General features: G+C 38.2%; 1 protein-coding gene across 1 annotated transcript in view; it reads right to left on the minus strand.

The window, feature by feature from the left end:
* The window catches only part of LOC112974682 (nesprin-1-like), a 40,597-nt gene extending 17,487 nt beyond the window's left edge, over positions 1 to 23,110 (minus strand). The window contains exons 1-12 of the mRNA XM_026083923.1: positions 23,003 to 23,110; positions 22,177 to 22,382; positions 20,918 to 21,073; positions 19,447 to 19,738; positions 18,566 to 18,738; positions 16,217 to 16,526; positions 10,737 to 10,901; positions 8,898 to 9,254; positions 4,039 to 4,175; positions 2,955 to 3,132; positions 1,867 to 2,049; positions 143 to 286 (exon numbers count right to left, since the gene is read on the minus strand). Coding sequence (XP_025939708.1) covers positions 143 to 286; positions 1,867 to 2,049; positions 2,955 to 3,132; positions 4,039 to 4,175; positions 8,898 to 9,254; positions 10,737 to 10,901; positions 16,217 to 16,526; positions 18,566 to 18,738; positions 19,447 to 19,738; positions 20,918 to 21,073; positions 22,177 to 22,382; positions 23,003 to 23,110 — 2,409 coding nt within the window. The remainder of the gene's footprint in view (positions 1 to 142; positions 287 to 1,866; positions 2,050 to 2,954; positions 3,133 to 4,038; positions 4,176 to 8,897; positions 9,255 to 10,736; positions 10,902 to 16,216; positions 16,527 to 18,565; positions 18,739 to 19,446; positions 19,739 to 20,917; positions 21,074 to 22,176; positions 22,383 to 23,002) is intronic.
* Between the last annotated feature and the right edge of the window lie 466 nt (positions 23,111 to 23,576).

Raw genomic sequence — 23,576 nt, forward strand, 5'->3', positions numbered from 1 at the left:
CAAAAGCAATACTTGAAACCAGCTTATTATCTTATTTAGAGGCCAGGATGCCACTATGATCAAGGTTTTACATGGAATAAATGAGACTGGAAGGATGGGAGAGGAAGGATTGGCTGTATTGAAAAGGCTCGTAAGAAGTCACCTGTAACTTTTGCTGTTCTCTCCTCTTGGAAGGAAGATCATGGAGTCTACTACTACTTCCTTGTACCATCTTCTCAGTCATGCTCAGCCACTCCTGCAGAGGCTCAGCACTTACTTCAAAGTCCTTCATCTGGATCTTTAAGTTCTGGGAAGACATGTAATGCACAAGTTTATAAACAGTCCCACTGCATAGGATGCAACTAATGCACAACCCACAGACCACGCACACACGAAGGATATGCTACTGAGGTGGAGTACTGCAACATCTCTTCAAGATAAGTAACACCACTCTGTTCCTTCCCATCTCACAGAAAAGTTGAGAGAATACCTCTTTAGGAGACAAAACAGAGGCAACAATTTAGGATATGTCTACATGGTTGAGGGGAGGCCAATGCAAATTTTCTCTGAACTGAAAGCCTTATAGAGCTTATTAGCTTTGACTCAACCTAAGTCTAACTCACATAGCTAAGGCAGTCTGAAACTAGTTTGGAATGAGAGTTACTTAACACCTGCCTGCAGTCATTCACACTGATCCCCATTTAAAGGGATGCTGTCATTGCTAGGGGCTGTATGGCTATGTTCAACCCAGTCATGAGGATTGTTTCTGATTATATTTTTAGTGTAAAAATTTGGTTGTAAAACTGTGTGCATAATGTGTATATAGGCATTCCCTCAGTGTCTGCATATTTTTATTATAGGGTTATTTTGCATGCTAAAAAAAAGTGTATCCGAAATAATTCATATTGAATAGAAATACATAGTTCCAGTGCCATAGTTATTCCTATTTTTTAGACTCATTTTGCATTTGCATTCTTTTTTAGCCATAGCCTTATCACTCAAATTAAATATCAGAATAAAAGAACTGGCCTATGAGAATGAAAAATGCTGGGCTCAGAAAGACTAACCTCTTAGGACATCTTCCCATGGCCACTCTGAGAAAAAGAAAGGTAAGTCCTTGCTACCTGAGAAGTTTCTTTGAAAGAATTTACTACATGATCTATTAAATCAATCTGAAAAATTTCTTAGCTAGCTAGACAGCACTGGTTTGAAACAGTAACGCCTAGGCGAACTTTAACTCTCCTATGTTATGCAGGGAATTCCAACTAAAACTTTTGGACCTTAAAACCTATGACCTTGAAAGAGATTATGTTTTAAAGATATTTACCTCCTATGCTTGTTGAATTGTGAGTTCTGAACAGAGAAGGGCACTGGGGCTTATTAAAAAAGTTGCTCAAATGAATCTTCACTGCATTTCACCCATTCCCAATAAGAGAGACAAAGTTTACGCACTGTACTGGGACTAATCAGTCAGCAATGGTGTCAGAACTCTGTGTTAAGGAAAGAGTCCTTAAAAAAGAGAATGTCTTTTTAATGTGTTTTAGTTTTTCAGTATATTTTATGAGACTCAAGTTAACAAATTTGAGCCACTGCTCTTTTTGTCATCTTCAGTTACTCTGAACAATATCCTTCTGCATGAAACCCATTTAAATCAAAGTTATATCCGTGGTACAGATATAAATAAATATAAGTAAAATGGAAGTAAAATGGAAGAATGAGACTTCTTGAGAGTAGCTATGTATTAGCTGTGTCACATTATAAGCACTTACAGCTGGCTATACGGGAGACCTAAACTGTAAGGAGCTCTACCAATATGTGTGTGGTTTGAAACATAAAGCAAAGAGATGATTTAGATCCAATCTTTTCCTGCTGTGACAAGTTCAATACCTCCAATGCAGATTCCTTCTTGTGAAGGGTGGTGATAAAATTTTTCCAGTCTTCTTTAGCAGTAGCAGTTTTGTCCTGGATAACTTGAGCCTTTTCTTTTGGTAAAATAGAGCACAGCAGTTCTCCTTTGGATGCTACCAGGTTTAGTTTATGTTGCCCATTATCACTTTCTGATAAGAATTCCTAAAAATAATAATGAGATAATTGGTTGTATTTAGTAAAAACTTCTTTTTTGTGAACTTCAGGACCCAGGAAAGGTCAATGGCAAAGCTCCCAGAAAAATCAACAGACATAGAAATTTATTGTTTCTGCATATTAGCATATTAATTCATATTTGGGTGCATTCCATTTTAAAAGATTAAGGACAACAGATACCTAGATCAGAAGTGTCATGTGTCTAAACAATGTATATACTAAAACTCTAGGATTACCTGAGAATGTTCTGCACTTCATGAGACAATGACCTGTCCTTTAGTTGGGCATTATACTTCTTTAAACCTTCATGCTACAGCAAGTGATAACACTTTTGTTTCAGGGAACCAATATCCTGGCACAGTATGGTTGGTAACTGCTAGGGCAATGGCCAACTTCGAGGCAACATACAAAATGAAAGCCATTTGAGATGACCACACTGTCCTTTCAATGAATGTGCAGGGGTATGGACTAACAGGTGGATCCTGAGCTATGTCTAACCTGTGTGATTTATCCTCTGCATCCTTAACTTACCTTCCCTAGTTCAAAGTATTTGTCTTTACAGAATACTTGCACAATGCTGGTGTGCAAAAAGTATATGGAAATATTTATGTGCAAGAATTATATGAAAATATATGGAAATTAGCAGATTTTTGAATTTCCTTGTACTGGTATAATATTTTTATAACTTGTAATTATTAAAAGCATTTTGTGAGCATTGAGGAGTAAAATTAACTTAGCAGCACTAAATATCAATGAAGCTATCTGAAAACTTTATTACCATATACAAATAGTTTAATATTCATAATCATCAAGTTACCTCCAAATTCAATCTGAGTTTTATATTAAGTCGACTGGGTCTCCCTTAGATTAATATCTTGTTGCTTTAGAGTTACCTGTATTTTCTGCAGACTTGCTGAAGATTCAGTGATATTCTGAGGCACATCAAAGCATTTGGCTGTGGTGATTTTTGCATTGACTAGCCACTGCTGGAAGTCCCTGAAAGCTGTCCGAAATCTTTGCTGCAAGATCTGCTCTTTACTCTGACATCCTTTTGAAGCTTGCAGGCAGAGGCTGGGTATATCACATTAGGGAAGCACAAGAGAGTGGAGGGAGGTGGGGAGGAAAGGTAGGACTCTGTTAGGTGACTTCAATTATTTAGTTCTCCAAGACAAAATGGTAAGGTTAGGTTGACTTGGAGTCCTCTTACCAACTTTAAGTACTTAACTGAGGCACCAGGAAATCCATTAGAAGCTTTCAGTTCCTTAAAATTGAAGCATGTAAATTTGGACATAGCCATCATATATGTGACAGAGACAAATGTTTCCAGAGAGTGATTCAGCTCACCTAAGCGTGAACTGTTTCCACAAGCCCCTTTCTCTAGGGTCAGGACATGCAACCCACAGCAATTGCACTTTTAATTTATGTGGTTCATTTAGGTTCATAATGTTAGAAGGGATCAGTCTAAGTCATTATGCCCTTCTTATGCAGCCACAGAAGCCAAAAGCTACAACCCCTACAAGCTAACAGATTCTTGTGTCTGAAATGCATCACACTCCAAAGTAAATCAGCTAGAGCAACCTGAGAAAGTAAAAGAGTAAGTAAACATTGGCTCCACTGTTTCAATGTACCAGTTAGTAGAACAGGAGTGAAATGAGGGAAAAAATTAAGAAAAATAATTTAAATAACTGTTACAGCTTGTTCCTCCTTCAAACAAATGAGCTGTGGGTCTAATTCAGTTTCTTATACGGATTTCTCTTGTAATGGATCAGGTGTGGAGATACACTAGTTTCAGCTGTCTGGAACACAGTCTGGCTCTTAGAAAAAAACAAATTGCTACTTTTTACCATCTTTATTGCCACTAAAATCAAGACAATGATTCTAGTTATTGTCTACTTCTAAGATTCTGAATAATGATTCCTTAAAACAAAGCTGATACACACATGGGACAGATTAACCATAAAAAAGATGAAAGCGTACCTGTTATACTCCTTAATCAACCCTGAAACTTTTGAAGAATGATCACTCAAATCTCTGGAAAATCTACAAAGGTCATTTAATTGAGTCTTGATCTCATCTGTCATATGCTCAGACTTTCCTAGAGCATCCAATGTTTCCTGTTAAAACAAAACAAACACTAAACAAAAACAGCAGTATAAGAAGATACTTGTCTGCTAAATGTTATCATTTAAACTGAACACATCTTAAATTCTTTGTACTATATGGAAACACTACTCCTAAAATCCACATCTGTGTAGAATCCAAGTGTCAAAAACTTTTAGATACGTAACATTAAAAAATTCTATTAATGCCTTACACTATCTGGCACTTTTTCAAGTAAACAATGTCCTGTGCCATTTATTTTGATACAGATAATGTTGATACTCTCTTCATACCAACATAAGGCACCAAAATAAGCATGGCTGGATTTATAAAGGTTTTTAGGCACTTCTTGCTCTGGTACTTCTCCAGACTCAACCCACTTGTAATTAGCTGAAATAACATACATCTAGGAAGGGGATTCCCACTGGCTGTGTTAGGAATCTAATTAAGGCTTGATTTAAGTGATCAGAACTAGAAAGCTAAATTACTTGCACAGTCAATGAAAAAAGAAAGACCCCTTTAAGGGTAATTCTAAATACTTAAAACAACCTAGAATGTGAGTACAGTGATTAAGAACAAAACATATGGCATATTTTAAGTAAAGCAATTTAGAAGCCTGAATCTCACTTTCAAAATAGTTAAAAGTTACTGTTGAATGTGGCATCACTGCTCATAAAACATTTGGACATTTTTTGAACATGTCACCCTTTTTTCATAATGAACAGGACTAAGAAATACTGGTTAAGAAATAAAAAAAAATCATTTGAATGTCTATGCAAATTTAAGGCCAACTTAATTTGTGATCTATGCATGTTAATTTTTGAGATTATTTCAACAGTCAAACCTACAGAAGCACACAGGCTTATGTGAAATTATGAGCTTCTGGAGACCAAATTTCTGGAAACCTCAAATCTTTTAGCTCAAAATGTTTACAAAGAAAAGCTTAAGGTATACATTTTGTTTTGAAAAATGAGATATGATATCTGTTAGCTGTGTACATATGAAAATACATACAATTAGGGAACAGCAAACATCATACAGTTTATGTAAGCATAATTAGCCTGCTTGCCTGAGTTTAACATGCTCAATACAAACTATTTTGAGCTGTATCCAAAAAAGGGAATTTATGCACAAAGCTTCTAACAGCTTCAACATTTTCACAGCGGGCTTCAAAATGTAGAAAGGACAGCTTCTTACAATCCAGAGAGAGTGAATGGGTTACTAGCTGTCACTGCTGCACTGGCAAGACTCTTGATTTGGAGACAGCTAAGCCTACAAAAATGTGCCATTGTTGGCTTAGCTCATGTCACTGGGAGAGGTGCAATAACCACTGCAGCAAAAGCAGTCCTCACGCTGGTGTCCACAAATGCCTTCACTGCAGTATCCTGTCAGGCACTCCAGCATAATTCGCAGAGCAGACTTTGCCCTTCATCTCACTGGAAGTTAAAATCTCCAGCATTTCCTTTTAAACTACCAGGGAGAAAAGACAACCTTCTAGCTAGTTACATTCATCACAACGGATGGTGTGCAGCACAGGCAAGCCAGAGCGTTTGGCGTACATACATTAATGTGGCTAAATCTAAGTGCCAAAACAGAAAAAGTGTACTTATAAACATAAGAAACTTACCATGTGAAAGCAAAGACAGATTAGAAAGGGGACAGAGGAAGTGGGACAAGGAAGCCCCCAACCATGTTTTTGAACATATACAAAAGCAGGATTGAGACTATACATAGTAAACAGTTTGTAATTATCTATAAGCACAAAATTATATGTTCAGGAAATGTACAAATTATGTACATGAAAATATACACAGAGGGTTTTGAAAATATCACAATCTGCATTACAAAGATAAAAATGCTCACTGAGTAGGTTCTTCACTGTGAAGTATTTACTAACCCTCCAATAAACAGATATCTGTCACATGTCCCTTTATAAAAGTCAAAAGTAAAAACAAATATCAGCAAGAGTCTAGCAAGCCAGGCAACAGCTTAGTAAGAACAGCAAATAGACAAAAGCCAAGCAGTTCAGTTAATGTGCCTACTACCCACAAGCAACTTTGTGTTCTTTTCAAATCCCTTTTCCTGAAAAAGTCTATCGGCAGAATTGTGGAATTAATTTTTTTAAGATTATATACTGTATTTCTGAGCAAGTAAAAAAATAAAAGATGTGTATATTGCATCTTCATACTATCTGAACTGCCAGAAAAAAAGTCAGTTTTGAGAAAAAAAACCCTGCAACACATCTTGGATACAAGTAACAGTGGTTTATTCCATAATCAGGGCTTCATTATATTAACGTTACTGAAATCTGTTTAGATTTATAGACTACAGGGAAGCCCTGTACAATTAAGTCTAGAGACATTTGGGATGGATTATGTGTACTAACTTTTGTGTGTTCTTATGGGTATGAAAAAATATTTTGCTTCAACAGACTTTCAGGACTCCTCAGATTTATATTATTCATGCTAACATTATTGACTTTATCTGCTTTGAGTCACTCATGCACCGGTGAATTCGTTCAGCCATAATTAAAAGTTGAAACATTCACACTGCTGGTTTGTTTCAATACCATATAAAATAGCATTTGAGTCAAGTAATTATGTAAGAGCAATGATGCTTAGAAATAAATGTAAACTCACTACTTTTTGTTTATCTTACTATGCTATACATAGGACTTTTTTTGAAAGTATTAGGAATGACAACACAGTGGCCATTACTTAAATGCAGGATGTCATATATTCTTCATATCCACACAATCACCATAACAAAATAGTAACAACATTTTTTTTTTTTGAAAAGAAAATGTGTCCTACAAGTATTACAGAGGTTAGAACTGCCTGTTTTCAATTAAATCTTTCAGTTTTAAACAATCTACCACAATAACTACTAAAAGATTATTTCGATGATATACGATTTTATGCATAACCTATTGCTGAAAGTGGGAATATTTCCTTGAAATGCAGGGTACATTTAACTATGGCATAATTCCATACAGAAACACTGAATCACTGATAGCACTGGTGCAGCAAGTTGGATTTACTTTTGAATCGGACAATTATCAAAATAATTTGCTGATTTCCAAGGGCAGAATCTGTTGCTGTTATGTTGCATAAACCTAAAGGAACAGAGCTTGAGTCAGGGCTACCAGAATGAGTTTGCTAATTCTGAGAGTTAGGAAACACATTTTTAATTTGTGACCTTGGCCAGCTTGACAATAGAATCACTGTGAGACAATAGTAATGGAATGCTGCAGAGCTGTTTTACGTTCACAATGGGACCTACCACTGAAGTCCAGAAATGGAAGGATTACTATCACATTTCCTCTAACTATAAATAAAATCACACAGTAGGGCTGTGCATAGTAATTCTTGAGTTTCTTCTGCATTTTACTCACTACCTAAAGTTTACATCTTTATAATCTAAATAAAGCATTGTTACACAGAGCTACAATATATATACAGCATATATACTACTAATGAAGCAATATCATTAAGTCTCCTGGGAATTCCATGAATTTACTACTTCTCTGTTTTTTAAATAAAAACGTGTCTGATAACTGCTGCTGTGTATTGATGATAATTCCAAGTCTTCCTTTACTTTAAGAAAACATATAACCACAGAAGAGATTGAATATTTGTACCATTATTTGCCACAGTGTAATGTCAGATTTTTTTCTCTTACAGTTAGGTGCTGGCAAGCAAGCAGGCCGGTTCTATAAATCTGTGTCAGGGAATTCTGTGAAAGGAGAAGCCACAGAAATAACTTGGCACAAAAACTAGAGGAGGAGATATATAATCTCAGTTTAAAGACAAGGTGTCCTGGGGGGTTTATAATATTTTTTCAGTCAAGGAGTCAGAAAGCAGCAATCACACCCCTCTCTTCCTTTACTGAAACTACTTTATTGCAACACTACCCTGAAAGAGAGACACTCTGTATCTTTTCTGGACATCTGTGATTCACAACAAGGGAGATACATACATACATACATACATACGTATAGTTGGTATGCAAGTTATCTCGACTGTTGGGAATATGTATACATATATATAAATGTGTATGTGCATATATTTGTATGTATGTATGGGATACATGCATGTGGAAGTTTTGCTAGAAGACAGGAAGGGGAACTACCTCTCTGTTTCTCTAAATCCTACTGCATTCCTGAGCAAAGCATAAGGAATACCCAAGTATAGCAATTCCTAGGATCATTTCTTTAACAAGAAATGACAAGAATGGGACAAGATCCTAACCTGCATGATGTGAAGGGCATTTCAAGAAACAGGAAGAATAAGCTCAGTACATGCATGGTGAATTATAGGAAAAGAAATGGCTCCAGCTGCTACTTAGCTTTTAGAAAAGCTCCACATTTCCCTGATCAAGTACTACTCTGGCTTGAAACACTCAACAATTGGAAGAGAAGTTCAGAAATAGTATGTTAGTTCCTTCATTTGCTCAGAGACAAGCCCTGCTCTTAATGTCTATGATCTGGGTAGCATTTGCTAAGCCTTGTGCAGTAGAGGTCAAGGAGAGAAGTGTCTTCTGTAAACACTGATTGCTATGATTACAGTTATAAAAGTTTGTAAAGTTGGAATTTCATAAACACATTTTTTGTAAGTGTATCTGATTATTTCCTACTTCGCCCATCCCTTGATAGTCCTGCTTGGCAGAGCTTTTCTGCCCACAGTAGCTGTACATTTACAAGCAGAAAATTGCTAGAAAAAGAGCCGGGGCCTTACTTTTTCCCTGTGCCAGCACTCCACGAGCTCGGCATCCGTGTATCGGCCGTCCAGGGGGGCCAGGCGCTGCGACCAGGTGGCCAGCAGCGCGCCAAACTGCTCCAGGGCCTTCTCCAGCTGAGCGACCTGGGCGGCGAACTCCTGCTCCGACAGGGCCATCTGGCTGTGCAGATCGTCCAGGCTGCGCTGGGTTTGGAAAGCGCTCTCTTCCCACTGCTTCCAGTCCGACTGCAGGGCCTGCATCTCCGCAGCGAGGCGCTGGCAGCCGCCGGCGGCCGTGCCGCGCTTGGCCGCGGGCGCCAGCGTCTCCACTCGGCTGAGGCGGCCCGCGCCGACCGGGCGGGAGTCTAGCAGCTCCTGCAAGGGAACATTGCCATGGAAACCCGCCGGGCTGCGAGCCGAACCGCCGGGCTGCGACCCGTCGCAGCTGCGGCCGCGGCCAGGGGCCCGCACAGACGGCGGAGAGGCTGCAGCCCGCGGTGCGCGCTGCGCCGAGGAGCAGTTCCAGCACAAACGCTTTCACAACACCCACGCTGCGGAAAGGAATGGGAAAACGCAGCGAAAGGGAAGAGTACAGGGAAATTAAATCAAGGCAGAGTGCGTGCTTTAAATCGATTAGAGAGCCATTCTGAGAGTAGTGTATGGATTACAAACTTTCGTAGGCTTGGGAGAGAAATAACTTTTTTTAGATAATAAAACAAATATTGTTTAGGTTAAGATAGGGAAAAGAATGTTGTTCTGACCTTTTTTATAAGAAACACTAGTATGCAGCTGATCATAGCAGTTTTAAGAACATAACTGTGCTGCTCAGAAAAAGCATTTTACAGCCTACCCATGATCTGTGATGTGCCATAATTGGTTGCACATGTTCTTTTTCAGTGAATTCTTTCTGCAGTATCTTATTTCAATCTTGCACATGCTACAAGGAAATTTGGGGAGTTTTCAGCTCTAGAAGTTGGAGAACATAAATGCCATCTTAACCATTGCATGCCAAAGTAAAGTTATTTATTCTCTTATTAGCCCTATGAGCTAGAAAGTACTATCTCCTCCCTTCCTCATTTTACACATGGGGAGCTTAAACACAGGGGAGACTAAAAACTGTCCAAGAGCATACAACAAATCTGGAATTTGAACTCAGGTATCCTGAATCACCATCTAGTAGTCCGTTCACTGGCCCACCCTCTCGTGTTTAGGAGCAGTGTAAAATGCTGGCATGAGTATCTGAATTCAAACATCAGGCATGAACAGAACTTGACATCTACTTTAATGCTGCATTCAGGAATATGTAACTTGCTCAGACACTCAAAATGTCTAGGAATGGATGGACCCACACAAATGCCAGGATGAGGAGGCAACCTTATACATTTCTGTACAGGGAGGTAACCTATACATTTCTACTGTATATGGGGACAACAATCTTTGCACTGCTTCATGCATCTCCATTTCATGCAAACTAGGAAAGGTTGTTTCTGGCTTTGATTCAGACAACACTGCCAAGTGGAGAAGGCATATTTGGGGATGAGGGTAAAGCAGTATTCATTAATCAGCTAAGCCACATTCCTCTGTGATGCCACTGGGCTCGCGCTCTTCCAAATTGTTTTCATGTGTGCCAGTGGCTAGCTCGGGTCTAAGTTCTGATTGCACTTGTACTCTATCTGTTTGATATGGGAAGGGAGGAGAAGACAGAACATTGCTTAGAAAGCTTGTTTTCAGCTCACTGAAATGTCATAACCATTTCAAATACACAAAGAGCAACATCCCACAACTTTCTGTCCCTGGCCTGTTTTAAAGCATAGGTTCTGAACGGCTGATGAAACTATGAAAGGTAAGTTTTCTTACATTGATTTTGGTCAGCTTTTTCTGTATGGCTGATGTATCTCCAGATGCATCTGACCAGCGGTGCAGCTCTTCTTTCGCAGAATGGAGCCAGTCTGTGAATTCATGCACGGCATCAAGGTACAGCAAATGATCCTTCACAATGTCTTCCACTTTCCTCATTTTCTCCTGTCAGACAGATGGAAAATAGACCATTAAAATGGTCAAATAATGTTCTGGATTCTGTCCAGACTTTAAGCACACAGTGATACAGAGAGCTGGTCTGACTCTATAGCATCCATCTGAATGCTGAGCAGAGCACAGCTCATAGCAACAGAATGCAGCGCTACACTGCACAAGGCTCAGTTTAGGTTGGTCTGGACAGGCATTGTCTGCTTGAGCAAAGGAAGACCTCAAAATGCATGCAAAAAGTGTCCTTTAAAACATTCTTTAACAAGAAATGTATCCTTCAACAGATGTCAAAGCCGCAGCTGTGCAGCTTTGGCACACTTCTCCCAATATCCCTTGGAGGGGTTCTTATGGACTACCCATGAGTCCTCCAAGGGAGCAGTCTCCTAGCCAAAACAAAGCCATTATTTAGAAGCACCAGGTCTCTATAAACGCTAAAGGAGAGTCACAAAGATGTTCCATACAAGTCCACAAAGAAGCAGTTCTGCTTGTCCAAAGCATAGAAGGTCCTTAGAGTGCTCACTTCCATCACAGCCACCAAATCAGCAATGTTTGCCATCCCCAGACACCCGCCTTGCACCCCTAGGGAGGGTGCTTTCCCTGAGACACAGAAAAACGACAGTTGCATGGCTCCATCCCAACATGAGCTGAAAGTGTTTACCATAGCACAAAAAGGTGAAAACTAGAAATTCAAGAGCTACATCCTATGCTCTGCAGTTTCAGGGATGTATCTACAGAGATCTCTCTATCTTCTGGCTCAAGAAGATAGAAAAAACTGTTATTGTACACTTTTTCTCCTTTGGTACTCTTCCCTAAGCCTTTGTGGAAAACAGTATACTGGTCTAGATGAGCCTTCAGTTTGATTTCGCAGAGTTGTTCCTGCATTCTTATTACACTAACACTCAGGAAAGCCTATCAAAACTAACCAACAGTGAACTGAGCTAATCAAATAACTTTTAACTCCTGTGTGGATACTCTTATTCAGACTTAAGTGACTGGTTCAAGTAATCTGAATTGAACTTGAGTTATTTTTAAGTTTGAATAATTTATCATTTAACTAATGGATTTAAAAACAAAGTCAGATTAACAAGCTCTCTGAAAATAATCATTATTTCCCAGAATGTTTCAGACTAGACAATAGGCCGTTACAAATTAGACAAAGGTGACCTAAAGTAAAGTCTCAAAGCTTTTACACCTTACTGCATTTTATGCAATAACAGAGTAAGAAAAATTCCATGTGGCCCTGACTTTAGACAAAACAGATAGCTGCCTCAGGCAGCAAAAGAGTCCCAAGCAAGAAAGGCAACCATGAGCCCCCACCTGCTTTGTTCACACCAAAATGTGGTACCAGTAGTGAAAGTGGAGGGAAAGTGCAGCTCAATACTGGTGAGTCTCTTTCAGTGGCAATGGCTTCTACGAGTTGCAGCCTGTGCTCTTCCCTCCCAAGGGAAAGTTTGCAAGTTGTCAACCAGACCTGCCATCACAGAAAGGGGAGGAGGAGGTAGCAGCTTCCCCCTGGCACATCACCTGGTAGCTCTTGGTCCCATCCTCTCTGCCTGGCAGCAGCTGCATTCCCAGCCCGGCAGCCCTCCGGTGCTGTCGGGTACTGCTGTCCCATAGGTGAGGAGCTTATGTCAAATCCTGGGCCCCAACCTTCAGGGTAACAGAGGTCACCAGGGAAGTGCCGGAAACACAGCATATGGCTTAGACTAGCTGGAGAAGAAGCAGTATGCCCTCTGTCACGGGCAAGGTACAGTTACCTGCCCCATGTGCTAAGGCCATAGGGAGTGCCCTACTGGGCCTGACTAATGGTTCATCCAGCCAAGTCTTCTCCCCAGTGCTATTTAGGGAGAGCATGTGAACCTGGCCAGAGTCTGTGGTCCATTTCCATTATAATTCCTTAGCATCTGCAATTATTAGATTAGGAATGTCAGAAAGTTCATGCCTCCTATTCCTTTCAGTATGTGTTCATAGATCTGTTAGTGACTTTGTTCAATCCCTTTTTGAACTTGCCAATAATAACATATGACAACAGACTGTAGAAGTTTGCTTTTTGCTATATAAAAAGTACCCTTTGTTTTCTTTTTGTCTTTTTCTTCTCCCCCCCCCTTTTTTTAACCAATCTGCTATTAGCTTTACTGCATACTCGCTGGTATTGTGGGATTTGGTGACTAACATTTCTGCATTCTCCTTAACAATCACCCTTATGATTTTGTAAATGCTGACTGCATTTCCCTCTCAGCTTTCTCCACTTCAAACTGAAGATTTCCAGCCTTTTTAATTTTTCCTCATAACAGTTTCATCCCCTTGACCATTTTAGTTGCCCTTCTCTGTACCTTTTATATGTCCCTTTTGAGATGCACTCTAACCTCAAGATGCAGGCACACCAAGATACATAGTAGCAAAATACATACATATATATATGTATATATATAAAATCAGAAAAATTATGCCTTCTTTATCCTCAGTATTCCGGATGATACCTAACATTTATTGGCTTTTTTGATATCCACTTCACACTGAGCTGTTGATTTCAGAAAACTTCCAAGTGACTCTAAGATCTATCTCCTAGTTTTTAACTGCAAGTTCTGAATTCAGAATCATGTAAAATTGCTTTAGATTATTTTCCCTTACAGGCATTACCTTACATTTATCTACACTGAAGATCATCTACCACCTCTTTGCCCACTCACTCAGTTTTCTGACAATCCTTCTGGAGTCCTTGTCATTGGACCACCCAAGAGAGCTTTTCATCCTCTGCAAGATTTCACCCTGCACTCTCTTCTCCCGGTCATTAACAAAGATGTTGAACAAAACTAACTCCCACACTGTTTTCTGGAGGACCTTATTATTGACTCTCTTCCATTCTGAAAAGGGACCAGTAAGCCTTGGCTTCTTATACGTCAATCAACTTTCAGTGCATTAAGGGACCTTTCTTTCAATCCTGTGATGACTTAGTTTCTTTAATAGCCCTTCATGTGGAACCTTATCAAAGGTTGTCTGAAAATCCAAGTATATTATGTCCACTTTATCCCCTTTATTCATGTGCTTACTGACACCCTCACAGAACTCCAGCAGATTAGTTTGGTAAGGTTTTCCTTTCCAGAAGCTGTACTTTCTCAGCAGTCTGTATTTATCCAATATGATCAATGATATTATTTTTTATTATAGATTATTGCTTTCCCAGGGATGGCAGCCAGACACACGAGTCTGCAGTTCCCCACAGGACTTCCTTTGAGGCCTTTTAGTAGATGGGGATTACAGGGATAGCCTGACAGTCACCTGGCATAGTGGCCACCTTGACCAGCTCTTCAGCAATTGCAGTTTGGGCATTCCTCCAGAGCCCTCAGATGAACGCCATCTACTGCTGGTGACTTATTAACTTCTAACTTAACTGCTTGGTCTAAGACTTCCTGTATATTTACCTCAAACTGATCTAGCTCCTTTGACCTGCCTCCTGCAAAGAAAATGTCAGGTGTGGGAATCTCCTCATCATCTTCAGTGGAGAGGAACAACACAAATTCATTGAACTTCTCCAGTATGGCCTTATCAACCCTGAGTGCATCTTTTACTTTTGCTCATCGAGTGATTGCACCAATTCCCTAGATGACATCCTGCTTTTGATAGATTTAAAGGATGTTTTGCTATCAGCTTGAGCATCCTTTGGGAAGAATGCTTCAAACTCTGTTTTAGATCTCAACTTCTTGCTTACATATGGCCTGTTCCATGCAATATTGTGGGTGCAGAGTCCCATCCCCACCTTTCCCAGCCTGTCACCCCAGCTGGGACACTCTGGGCCAGCTGGTTACTTATTGATGCATGCCCAGGGCATATACAAAGGTAGGATTAAGACAAGAAACTCTGGAAAAGAAATATTTTTTGAAAGAAAAATAAAAGCACCTACTTTTAATACCCATCTATAAGATTTCTATTTTTGGGGATGAGGAAAATTACTTAAAAAATTAGATTTATTGATACATATCAATTTTAGGAGAACATCACCATGCTTGTTTATCAGGGTCTTTTCATGAGTAAGTTTTAAAAGCATTGTACTGAGTGAGTCAGTTAYCTTTGTACTGCTCCAGCTTTAATTCTACTTAACCAAGTGGATGTTATACCAGGATGAAGCTGCACTAATCTCTAGAAATCAGATTCATAGCTTACTATTTCCAGTAAAAAAAGAGAGCAAAAGTTCATTATAAAAATAAAAAATTGTGTGAATAGATGGTAATTATAGATTAGATACATCTTAGACAGCTCTAATATCTATGGTCTATGATTAAAGCAATAAAACAATTGCAATAATAGTATATGTCATCCCAAAAATAAAAACAAAAAAAACCCTCCCAAACAAGCAGCAAGATTCCATATAATGACTCTCCTCATCATGTTTAGAAAGAAAAATATGGATTTTTACTTAAGAATTTAATTAATATGTCCTAAATTTGACATTTTTCTATTAAATAGTTTGTTAGATCTACTAATTTTTAAGTTTGGATTTTTTTTTAATATATAATGTATAGATTAATCACCTATAGGTCTTCAGCACTATTCTCAATACATGACTGCCTAAATCACAGTTATGTCAGATTCCTGAATTTCCAACAATGTGCTATATATACAGTGTTTACTTCAGCTTCACAGTGATATTAGCCTCTTATTGTGTGGCCCCTATTGCTGATGCAAACTTTCCCATTAGCCAAGATGATGGAGATTGTAATTCAGAACTAGTGTCACTGTCATGATCTGACTGGCAGAAGGTCTCTGTGGACTAACATGTCTCTTTCCTTAGAAACTGAACAGAACACCTGTACGACAGGTGCAGTGCTTAAAGGCTTTGAACACCACAAACTATGAGTGTATATCTTTCTGATAATAAAATTTCTCTCTCTGACATATGTTTCCCGCTCAGTGAGGCATTTTATTCTTCTCTAAGTTAAAAAAAAAAAAAAAAAAAGTGCTAGGAATGAATGAAAAAGAATCAAATGAAAATGAATCTTGAAGAATTTCAGAAGTATTACTGTATATATGAAACTAGGAATAAAATACATGCCCTTCACTTTTCAAAAATCATAAACATACCAATGATTCCCATTCTCAACCTATTTTTACATTCCAGTGAATTTTAATAACTACATTCAACTTTTTTTTTGTTAGACTCCATCATAGGAACTGTAAGAAAAAGCAAGACTATTCAAACACAAGCATTCTTTTAGTCACAATAAAATTATGAAAATCAAAACTTTAGCCTTCTCTACAGATTGATGTCTAAGTATTTTACTTATTTGAAATGGCAGCCTTTGCTTTTATCTTACCTTGGCCACAGTTGTGATGTCATTAAAGTGTGTTTTTAGTTTTTCTTGAGCTGCTTCTCCAAAAGAATCATCCTCAGTTTTTTCATACAGTTCCACAGCTTTTTCAATGAGTTGATGTAAATCACCAGAGTGATCCTCTATCTCAGAAACAATAGCCTGGAAGTGGTCCAGTTGAGCAAACTTCTCTTTCAGACCAATCTGTGGTTCTATAGGATGTTCTGCTTTGTGATCCAGTTTCTCTAACCACTGCTCCAGCTGGTTCTTCCTTTCCAGATATTCATTCCACTGGCTAATCACAGACTCTAGACAGCTTACATTAAAAAACAAATATACAGTACAGATGAGAAGTTTTGAAAGAGCTAAAAAAAAGAAAAAAAAAAGAAAAGCATGCTTGTACCTTAATTGATATATTCTCTGTAGCTAGGTATGATACATTTAGAATACACTTTTTCCTCCATCTTGCTTTAATTTTCTACATCAACTTAAATCCAACTATTCTAGACTTCCTCTGTTCTTTGGACTACTACATATAATCTAATACAACTGCTTCCCCATTACAGGTGATACCAACAATGTCTGTCTCAGACTAATGAAAAGCACACTTCAGTAACTGTCCAGCAAAATAAAATACAGAACATTACTGGAGCTCTTCATGTAATAAATTCTCAGTCATAAATGTACAGCAGCCTACAAAATTATTGAAAATGAGGAGATATTCTGGCAATTTTGGAAGAACAAAACAATTATATGTTGCCCCATTTACAATTTCTAAGAAATACACTCTTCTGTTATCTATCCCTCCTTCTGTCAGATCTCCATATCTCTCTGGGACTTGTGTTGAGGAACGTAATTCTGATTCCACTGGACTTAATGGTAGATAACAGTGCTGTAAAGGATTTCATCCAAAATGCAATGAGCACCCAATCTAAATCATATTTTATGACACAAAGTGGGTAAAGTCAGAGCGAAAACTTAAAGCCTACCCATCATAATTTTCTGCATATAATTCTATTATAATTTAGAAATAAAGTGAGACAGTGGCAGCACTACCTAAATCCAAGCAAGCAGGCACTCTGTGGAGTTCATCCAAGAACTCCAATTTACCTATATCATGGCTCCTACCACTAACAGCTGATGTTTGAGGCTCAGACATCCTAGTACTCAGATCATCTAGAATACAGACCCATGACCGTTTTCTGATGCAAGGAAATTTTTGTTTTCATTAGCAAACTAAGGAAGTATGATCATGCAGAAGTTCACCAAGGACCCGCTTCTATCCAGTAATGACTAAGATGATGGAACACAGAGTACTTGTAAAACTCATAGATGAGATCAACCAGGGAGAGGCTGCAGCCAGTTTGGAGGACAGCATTTAAACATCAGATGTTCTTAAAAGAAATTTAAAAAGATGGTATTTGATGATGAAAAAAAGTGCTTTACTTAGAAAGCAGAAATCAAATACACAGACAGAAAATTGGGAAAAACTGTCCAGGGTTAGTAATGTAGAAAAGGATTTGTAGACTGTAGTGGATAACAAACCGAACAAAATTAACAACATGTACAGTTGGAAAGAAAGGAAAATCTCAATCTGGAATGTATTAAGAGGAGTGTTGTATGAAGGAAATGCAAAGTACTGATACTCTATTCAGAATCTGCAAGGTCTCAAATAGAGTTCAGAGGTCAACCAACTACAGAAAAATGTAGACAAATTAAACAGTCTGCAATTTATTGAAAGAACAAGGATGAAAGAGGTCCAGAAACTATTAGTTTTGAGGAAGGCTGAAAGAATTAAGACTTCCGTTCATCTAGAACAGAGACTGAGGCCTTCAAATATATTAAAAAAGTTCTCATACAGGTAATAGGAATAACTTCCCATTTCCACAGAGGTTAGAACAAGAAGAAATCAGCTTAATTTGCAAGAAAGATGATACAGAGTAGATATTACAGAAATATTTTAATTAAAAAACATAATGAAACACAGAGTTGAGAAAACTTCCCTGCAGTTTTGTAATGGAAAGTTAGGTAAATACATGTCAGATGTTCTTGGTCCAGCCCCAGTACAGGTTCAGTAAGTCAGGAAGCCCTTTCTAGATTTTTATTTGTATGAATTTGTACAATTTCTATTTATTTTTAAATGACCATTTCATATGAAATTTGATTCATCTATTGAGTAAACTCATTGTCTTTTCTACAAAGGGATGTATTTTTTCAGATAAATATTTTGATTTGATGATGCAACTTTCCCCTCAGATATCAGTCACAAAGGAATGGACTCATACGTGCTACAAAGTACCACTCCTTGGAAGCAAAGATGGCAGGGTCTGAACTGTGTTTTCCAGGGAGTTTTACCTTTGCCAATTCACTGAGATGTTGATGATGTCATTCCAAACATCCTTCAGTGTTTGTAGCTGGTTTTGTATCACCTTTTGTCCTTCCTCACTGCTGCTTCTAAGTGCTTTTTCTCCTTTGCCAATGGCCATGTTCAGCTTAACTTCCCCATCACCTTTGAGTAAGAGGATCTCCTGTGATGCAAAAAAAATTATCAAATGTAAATTGATGGGAAGTGAAAGGTGCACTTTCAACAGGGGACACCATTTTTTCTGAGCTCATTTACCACTTGAAAACCATGCCCAGTATGAATTCCAAGACACCCTTTTGTACAAGTGCCTGCCCCTTGCTATGTGCTAGTGATGCAACAGCTACTCCCACAGCCATATAGGTATTTCACTGCATTGGTCACCCTAAAATATTGTTCGCATTGCAGCAGATAATAAAAAGGTCAAGCTCTGCACAGAAAACCAGCACCATGCAGCTAGAGGAAATCTCAAGAGCGCCCAATGACAGGATCACCTACACTGATGTCTTTTGTAATAGATGTTTATCTAATCTGTTCTCAAAGACCTCCTGTGACAGATATGTCACAGCCTTTCTCTGTGAACTATTTCAGGACTTCCCCACCACCAGTTTTTTTTGGACCTGAATCCATATTTTTATAGTTGGCTATTCCTCATTAAGTGTAATACCTTGCACCCGCCTCCCCTCCCCTGCCCCCTTAAATACCATACTGTTTTTCATATCATATCTCCCAATTTGTCAAGGTCACTTCAAATTCTAATCCTGTCCTTCATAACCATGGAAAGAAAGAAATATAAAAATATTCCTTTTCCTTTGATGTGATCCTCATCCAATACTAGTCTTGATGCAGTATCTTTAGTTCTATAGCTCTTTACCTGAATTTGAGTCAGTCGCCTCTCTAGTGTGGCTTTGCTACCAACGGTACTCTTTGATGATGCTAGTTTATCTTGAACGTCTTTCACCCATGACCACATGCCCTGCAGTGCCTCCTCCAAAGCAAGATGCTCCTGGAGTGCAACCTGACATGTTCGCAGCTTCTCCTTGACAGTTTTGACCATGTTTTGGTAACTGGTGAGATGTCGAGAAGCCAGGCGCACTTCCCTCCCTGCACCTTGTCCTCCTTCATTTAAAGCCTGTGCCATTTGGGAGAGTTTATCAAAAGATTCTCTGAAAGAAAAAAATGGGGACTGAAAATCAGTTTCAGAAAGCATATAATATTGTTACAGCAACTATTAGAAGTTATGAATGCTGCTGACATAATCACCTACTCCACCAGTGATAGACTTCATAGCTAATGGAAAAGTTAGCTGGAAGAGACTGAAAGGAAATAAAGCAATATGCATCGATTAATATCTTTCCTTATGTACCGTACCATTTCTTCTACACTTTGGTGCTTTAAATGATCATGCTAAAATCTTCATGCTGCACATTTAAACTAAAAGTTAATTTCATTTTATTTCAGGCTGTCAGATTTTCTAGTTCTATATGAACTGCTACCTTTTTGTACCTACCAAAGCTTCTGAGTAGTTAGTTTATAGTCTTTGACAGGTAGGAAGGATGATGGAAAGGTCAGACCATTTGTCCAGGATTAGACACCGAGTCTGGGATTCCATACAAGGCTCAGTAAAAGGGATTAAAATTCTGGCCTTAGACAGTCTCAGTTAATCTCAAACCACTGGACCACCCATCCTATACCCTCCAGATTACAGGGCTTTTACCCCAGACCAAACTGTCTTGCATCAGTCTCAAGGGGATAGGTAGGGATTGGGTGTTTTCTTTTAGCAGGCTGTGAGGCTTGAACAACTGAATACTATTTTTGTTCCGTCTTCACCAACCTAATAATAAAAAAAGAATTTTAAAAACCACAGTGTTCTAAAAAAGGCTATTACTTCATCTTCCATTAGCTAAGTTTGAATTCTAGAAAGATTTCGCATAGCCAGTCTGGCTGTTATTTGGGCTCTTTATATAGTCAGCTTTATATGAGAGTGGGTCCTGCTAACTCCATTGAATCCAGTATCATGGGACAGAAAGGGAAAACAAAAAGGAAAAAACACTGAATAGATAAGTGTCATTTTTAGTATTGCTTTTTATTAGAGATGATATGATACTTTACAGATTTCAATTATTAATGAAGTAATATAAGCTTTTCTTAGTGAGAAATTGGATCTGACTTCAAATTCAAATCTGCTTAAAACTGGAAGTATTTGCATTCAGACTCCTTTCACAGAGTATGTCCCAACACCTCTGTCTATCTTTCACAAACACTTTCCACCCAAACAGTTTAGTTTCATTGTTGCTTTATAAGAGAAAAAAGTGATCTTTTTTAGGAAATGTGTTTCATACTACCTTGAAGTCAATAACTCTTCCAGGAACTTTTCCACTTTCTGCACCTCATTTTTCTTCTCAGGAATAAGCTGTTTGCTCTCTCCTAATGCTTCTGTGCTTATTCTTTCTTCCATTGCATGTATCCACAGGCTGAGTTTCTTGTGCTGATCCTCAAAACTACAGAACAGATAAGTATTTCCTTAAAAATATTTCTCAGGTGGAGTAAAGTTAGTAAGAAGTTCACCCAGTACTTTGGATATCCACAAGAACAGGAAAATCAAGCTAGGTATCAATTTAATGCCTAGTGAATGAGAGTTGTACACAAAACATAATTCTGCAGTGACTACTAATCTAAAAATATTCAGCAACTCTCTAAAAATGTTCAGCAAAATCATGGGAGCTACAGTGGGAAAGAAGCTTCCAAAATTTAAAGTGGCAATACTTTTATTTATTAGTATATTCAGTAAAGACAGACCAAATGAAAGATCTTTCCAAATGCTTCTAAAGATTTAGGCTAAGGTTAAAACAACAAACAAAAATGGGTAGAACTGGGCTTTTACTCAGTATTGACACATACAAAATTTATACAAGCGCTTGAAGTGTTGCACTCTCAGTTTCTCTGACAGAACATAGTTGGAATCTGAAGTGCTCAAAACTTAGCAAAATAGGCTCTGGCTTAAAGTTCCTATGTTTGCAAACCTTTTCCTTACATGAAGGCAGACCAAAAATTTCCATCTCATCTTGCTGTTTTATCCATTACTGTTACAATAACTTTCCTTTCAATTAGAAACAGTTTTGAACATAATTATGGCTAAAAACATTTGAACCCCCCAAATCCCCCAAATAATAATTTAGGAGTGTTTTCCTACTAGCTCCTTAGGAAGTATGTCCATCTAGAATGGGACAGGACAGATGACATGCTGTGTAAAAACCACACTATCTTCAAAGCCTAGGGCAGAACATGAAAATTCAGCACACCTTTTCCCTCTCAGAAATCACATTTAAAATTACTGTGAACCCAACTGCTGATTGGGGATCACATGAGCAACACAAATCTTCCACGTATGTGATCCCAGTTTCCCATACTTTAAGCAAATCAATACCCTTGGAGCAAGACCTGTTGCTTTTTTAGTGGAGACCTCTGTTTTCTCTTAAATGTTTCCAAAGGAGAAAGCAAACAGGACTAGAGTAACTAACTGGAAATCATTTCAAATTTTGTCCTGAATTTCYACAGCCTGAAAATTTCATTCAGTCTATCTGAGACTACTTGTATTACTCACCTTCCCAGGTCTGAGGCACAAGCTTCCAGGGCTTGCTTATCTTTCAGACACTGGTTGAGGAATTCCTGAAAGTTCTGGGTATACTTTTCTATTTGCTCCTGGATATGGCTCACAACTGGTTTGGGTAAGCAAGCATACAAATTTTCTCCTTCCTTACAGGCAGCTTCTAATTTGTTCTGTCCTTCTCTAACAGAATCCAGCACAACCTGTGTGATGAAAGAATACAGTTTCAACATGCAAGATGTAATAGCTAAAGGTAAGCAATATTTCTACTGGAAGAGGCCAAATTTCCCCAAGAAGATGAGAGTCATGTTTAGCTAAAGGACAAATTCAAAGCAGATCTTTCAAATAAAATTGTATTAAATGGTTTTAAGATTCACGGAGTTCAATGTTTCTATCTGGTCCAAAGGCAGCAGTTTGCAATAGATGGAGCAGTATCTGATCTGCTTGTGCTCTGTCCCACCAGAAAACAACTCAGATAAGCTTTGACATAAGTATTAATCTGAAGGACAGAACAGTGTAAGAGACAATAGGAAAAGGAAGAGAAGATAAAGAAAGGGGAAAAAAAGAAAAAAGATTAAATATCAGAAACAAGAATAGTTTAGTTACACATATACCTTCCAGAAATTAAAGTTTGATCTTCTGAATGGTGAACATATTGGTTTCCCTGTATTTCATCTATAGTATAGATTGCTGTGTTGAACCATGCTTATTTATCTTTTTGAAAAAATAGTGATAAACATGTCCATAGCTATAAATTAGAGTTATAACTAGATACATATAGTTAAAATAGCTAATTACTATTTTTTTGATTTGTTAACTATACCTGCAAATCACGTAGCTTTGCTTCTATGACTTTGCTGTCTCCAGACCTGTCAGATGATTCTTTTACTGCAGTCTTCACACCAGAAAACCATTGCTGGAATTCTTGCATAGAATCTTATTTAATAAAAAAGTACAGAGAAGAGAATATTCTTTCAAGAAACAGCACTATTGACAATAATGTACATCTGTCTTCCACACTTTATTTCTCCTTCAGGAAAAGTCTGCAAATGCTAAAGGGATGAGTCTCACTTCCTTCAATGATCTTGGAGGGACAATTCATTTCATAACATGTTAGATGTCTCCAGTATAAACATCTAAATTTGAGCAGTCACACTAGGTTCCCCTTTACAGTTAATGGGAAAAGACAGGCATTTCAAGCTGTGATTTATCTGGCCCAATTTAACGTTGGATAAATATCTCCTTTAAGATTAAATAAATGCCTACTTCTCTCCACCAACTACCCAGTGAGCCCAGGACGTAGCTCAGATGTAGACATTATAAACATCTCCATTTGTATAAATCCCTCTCTGAATGGCAAATACATAAAGTGTATGTATGTAATACTTATACGAAGA

Source organism: Apteryx rowi, unplaced genomic scaffold (assembly GCF_003343035.1).
Source record: "Apteryx rowi isolate R43461 unplaced genomic scaffold, aptRow1 scaffold_118, whole genome shotgun sequence".
Lineage (NCBI taxonomy): Eukaryota > Metazoa > Chordata > Aves > Apterygiformes > Apterygidae > Apteryx > Apteryx rowi.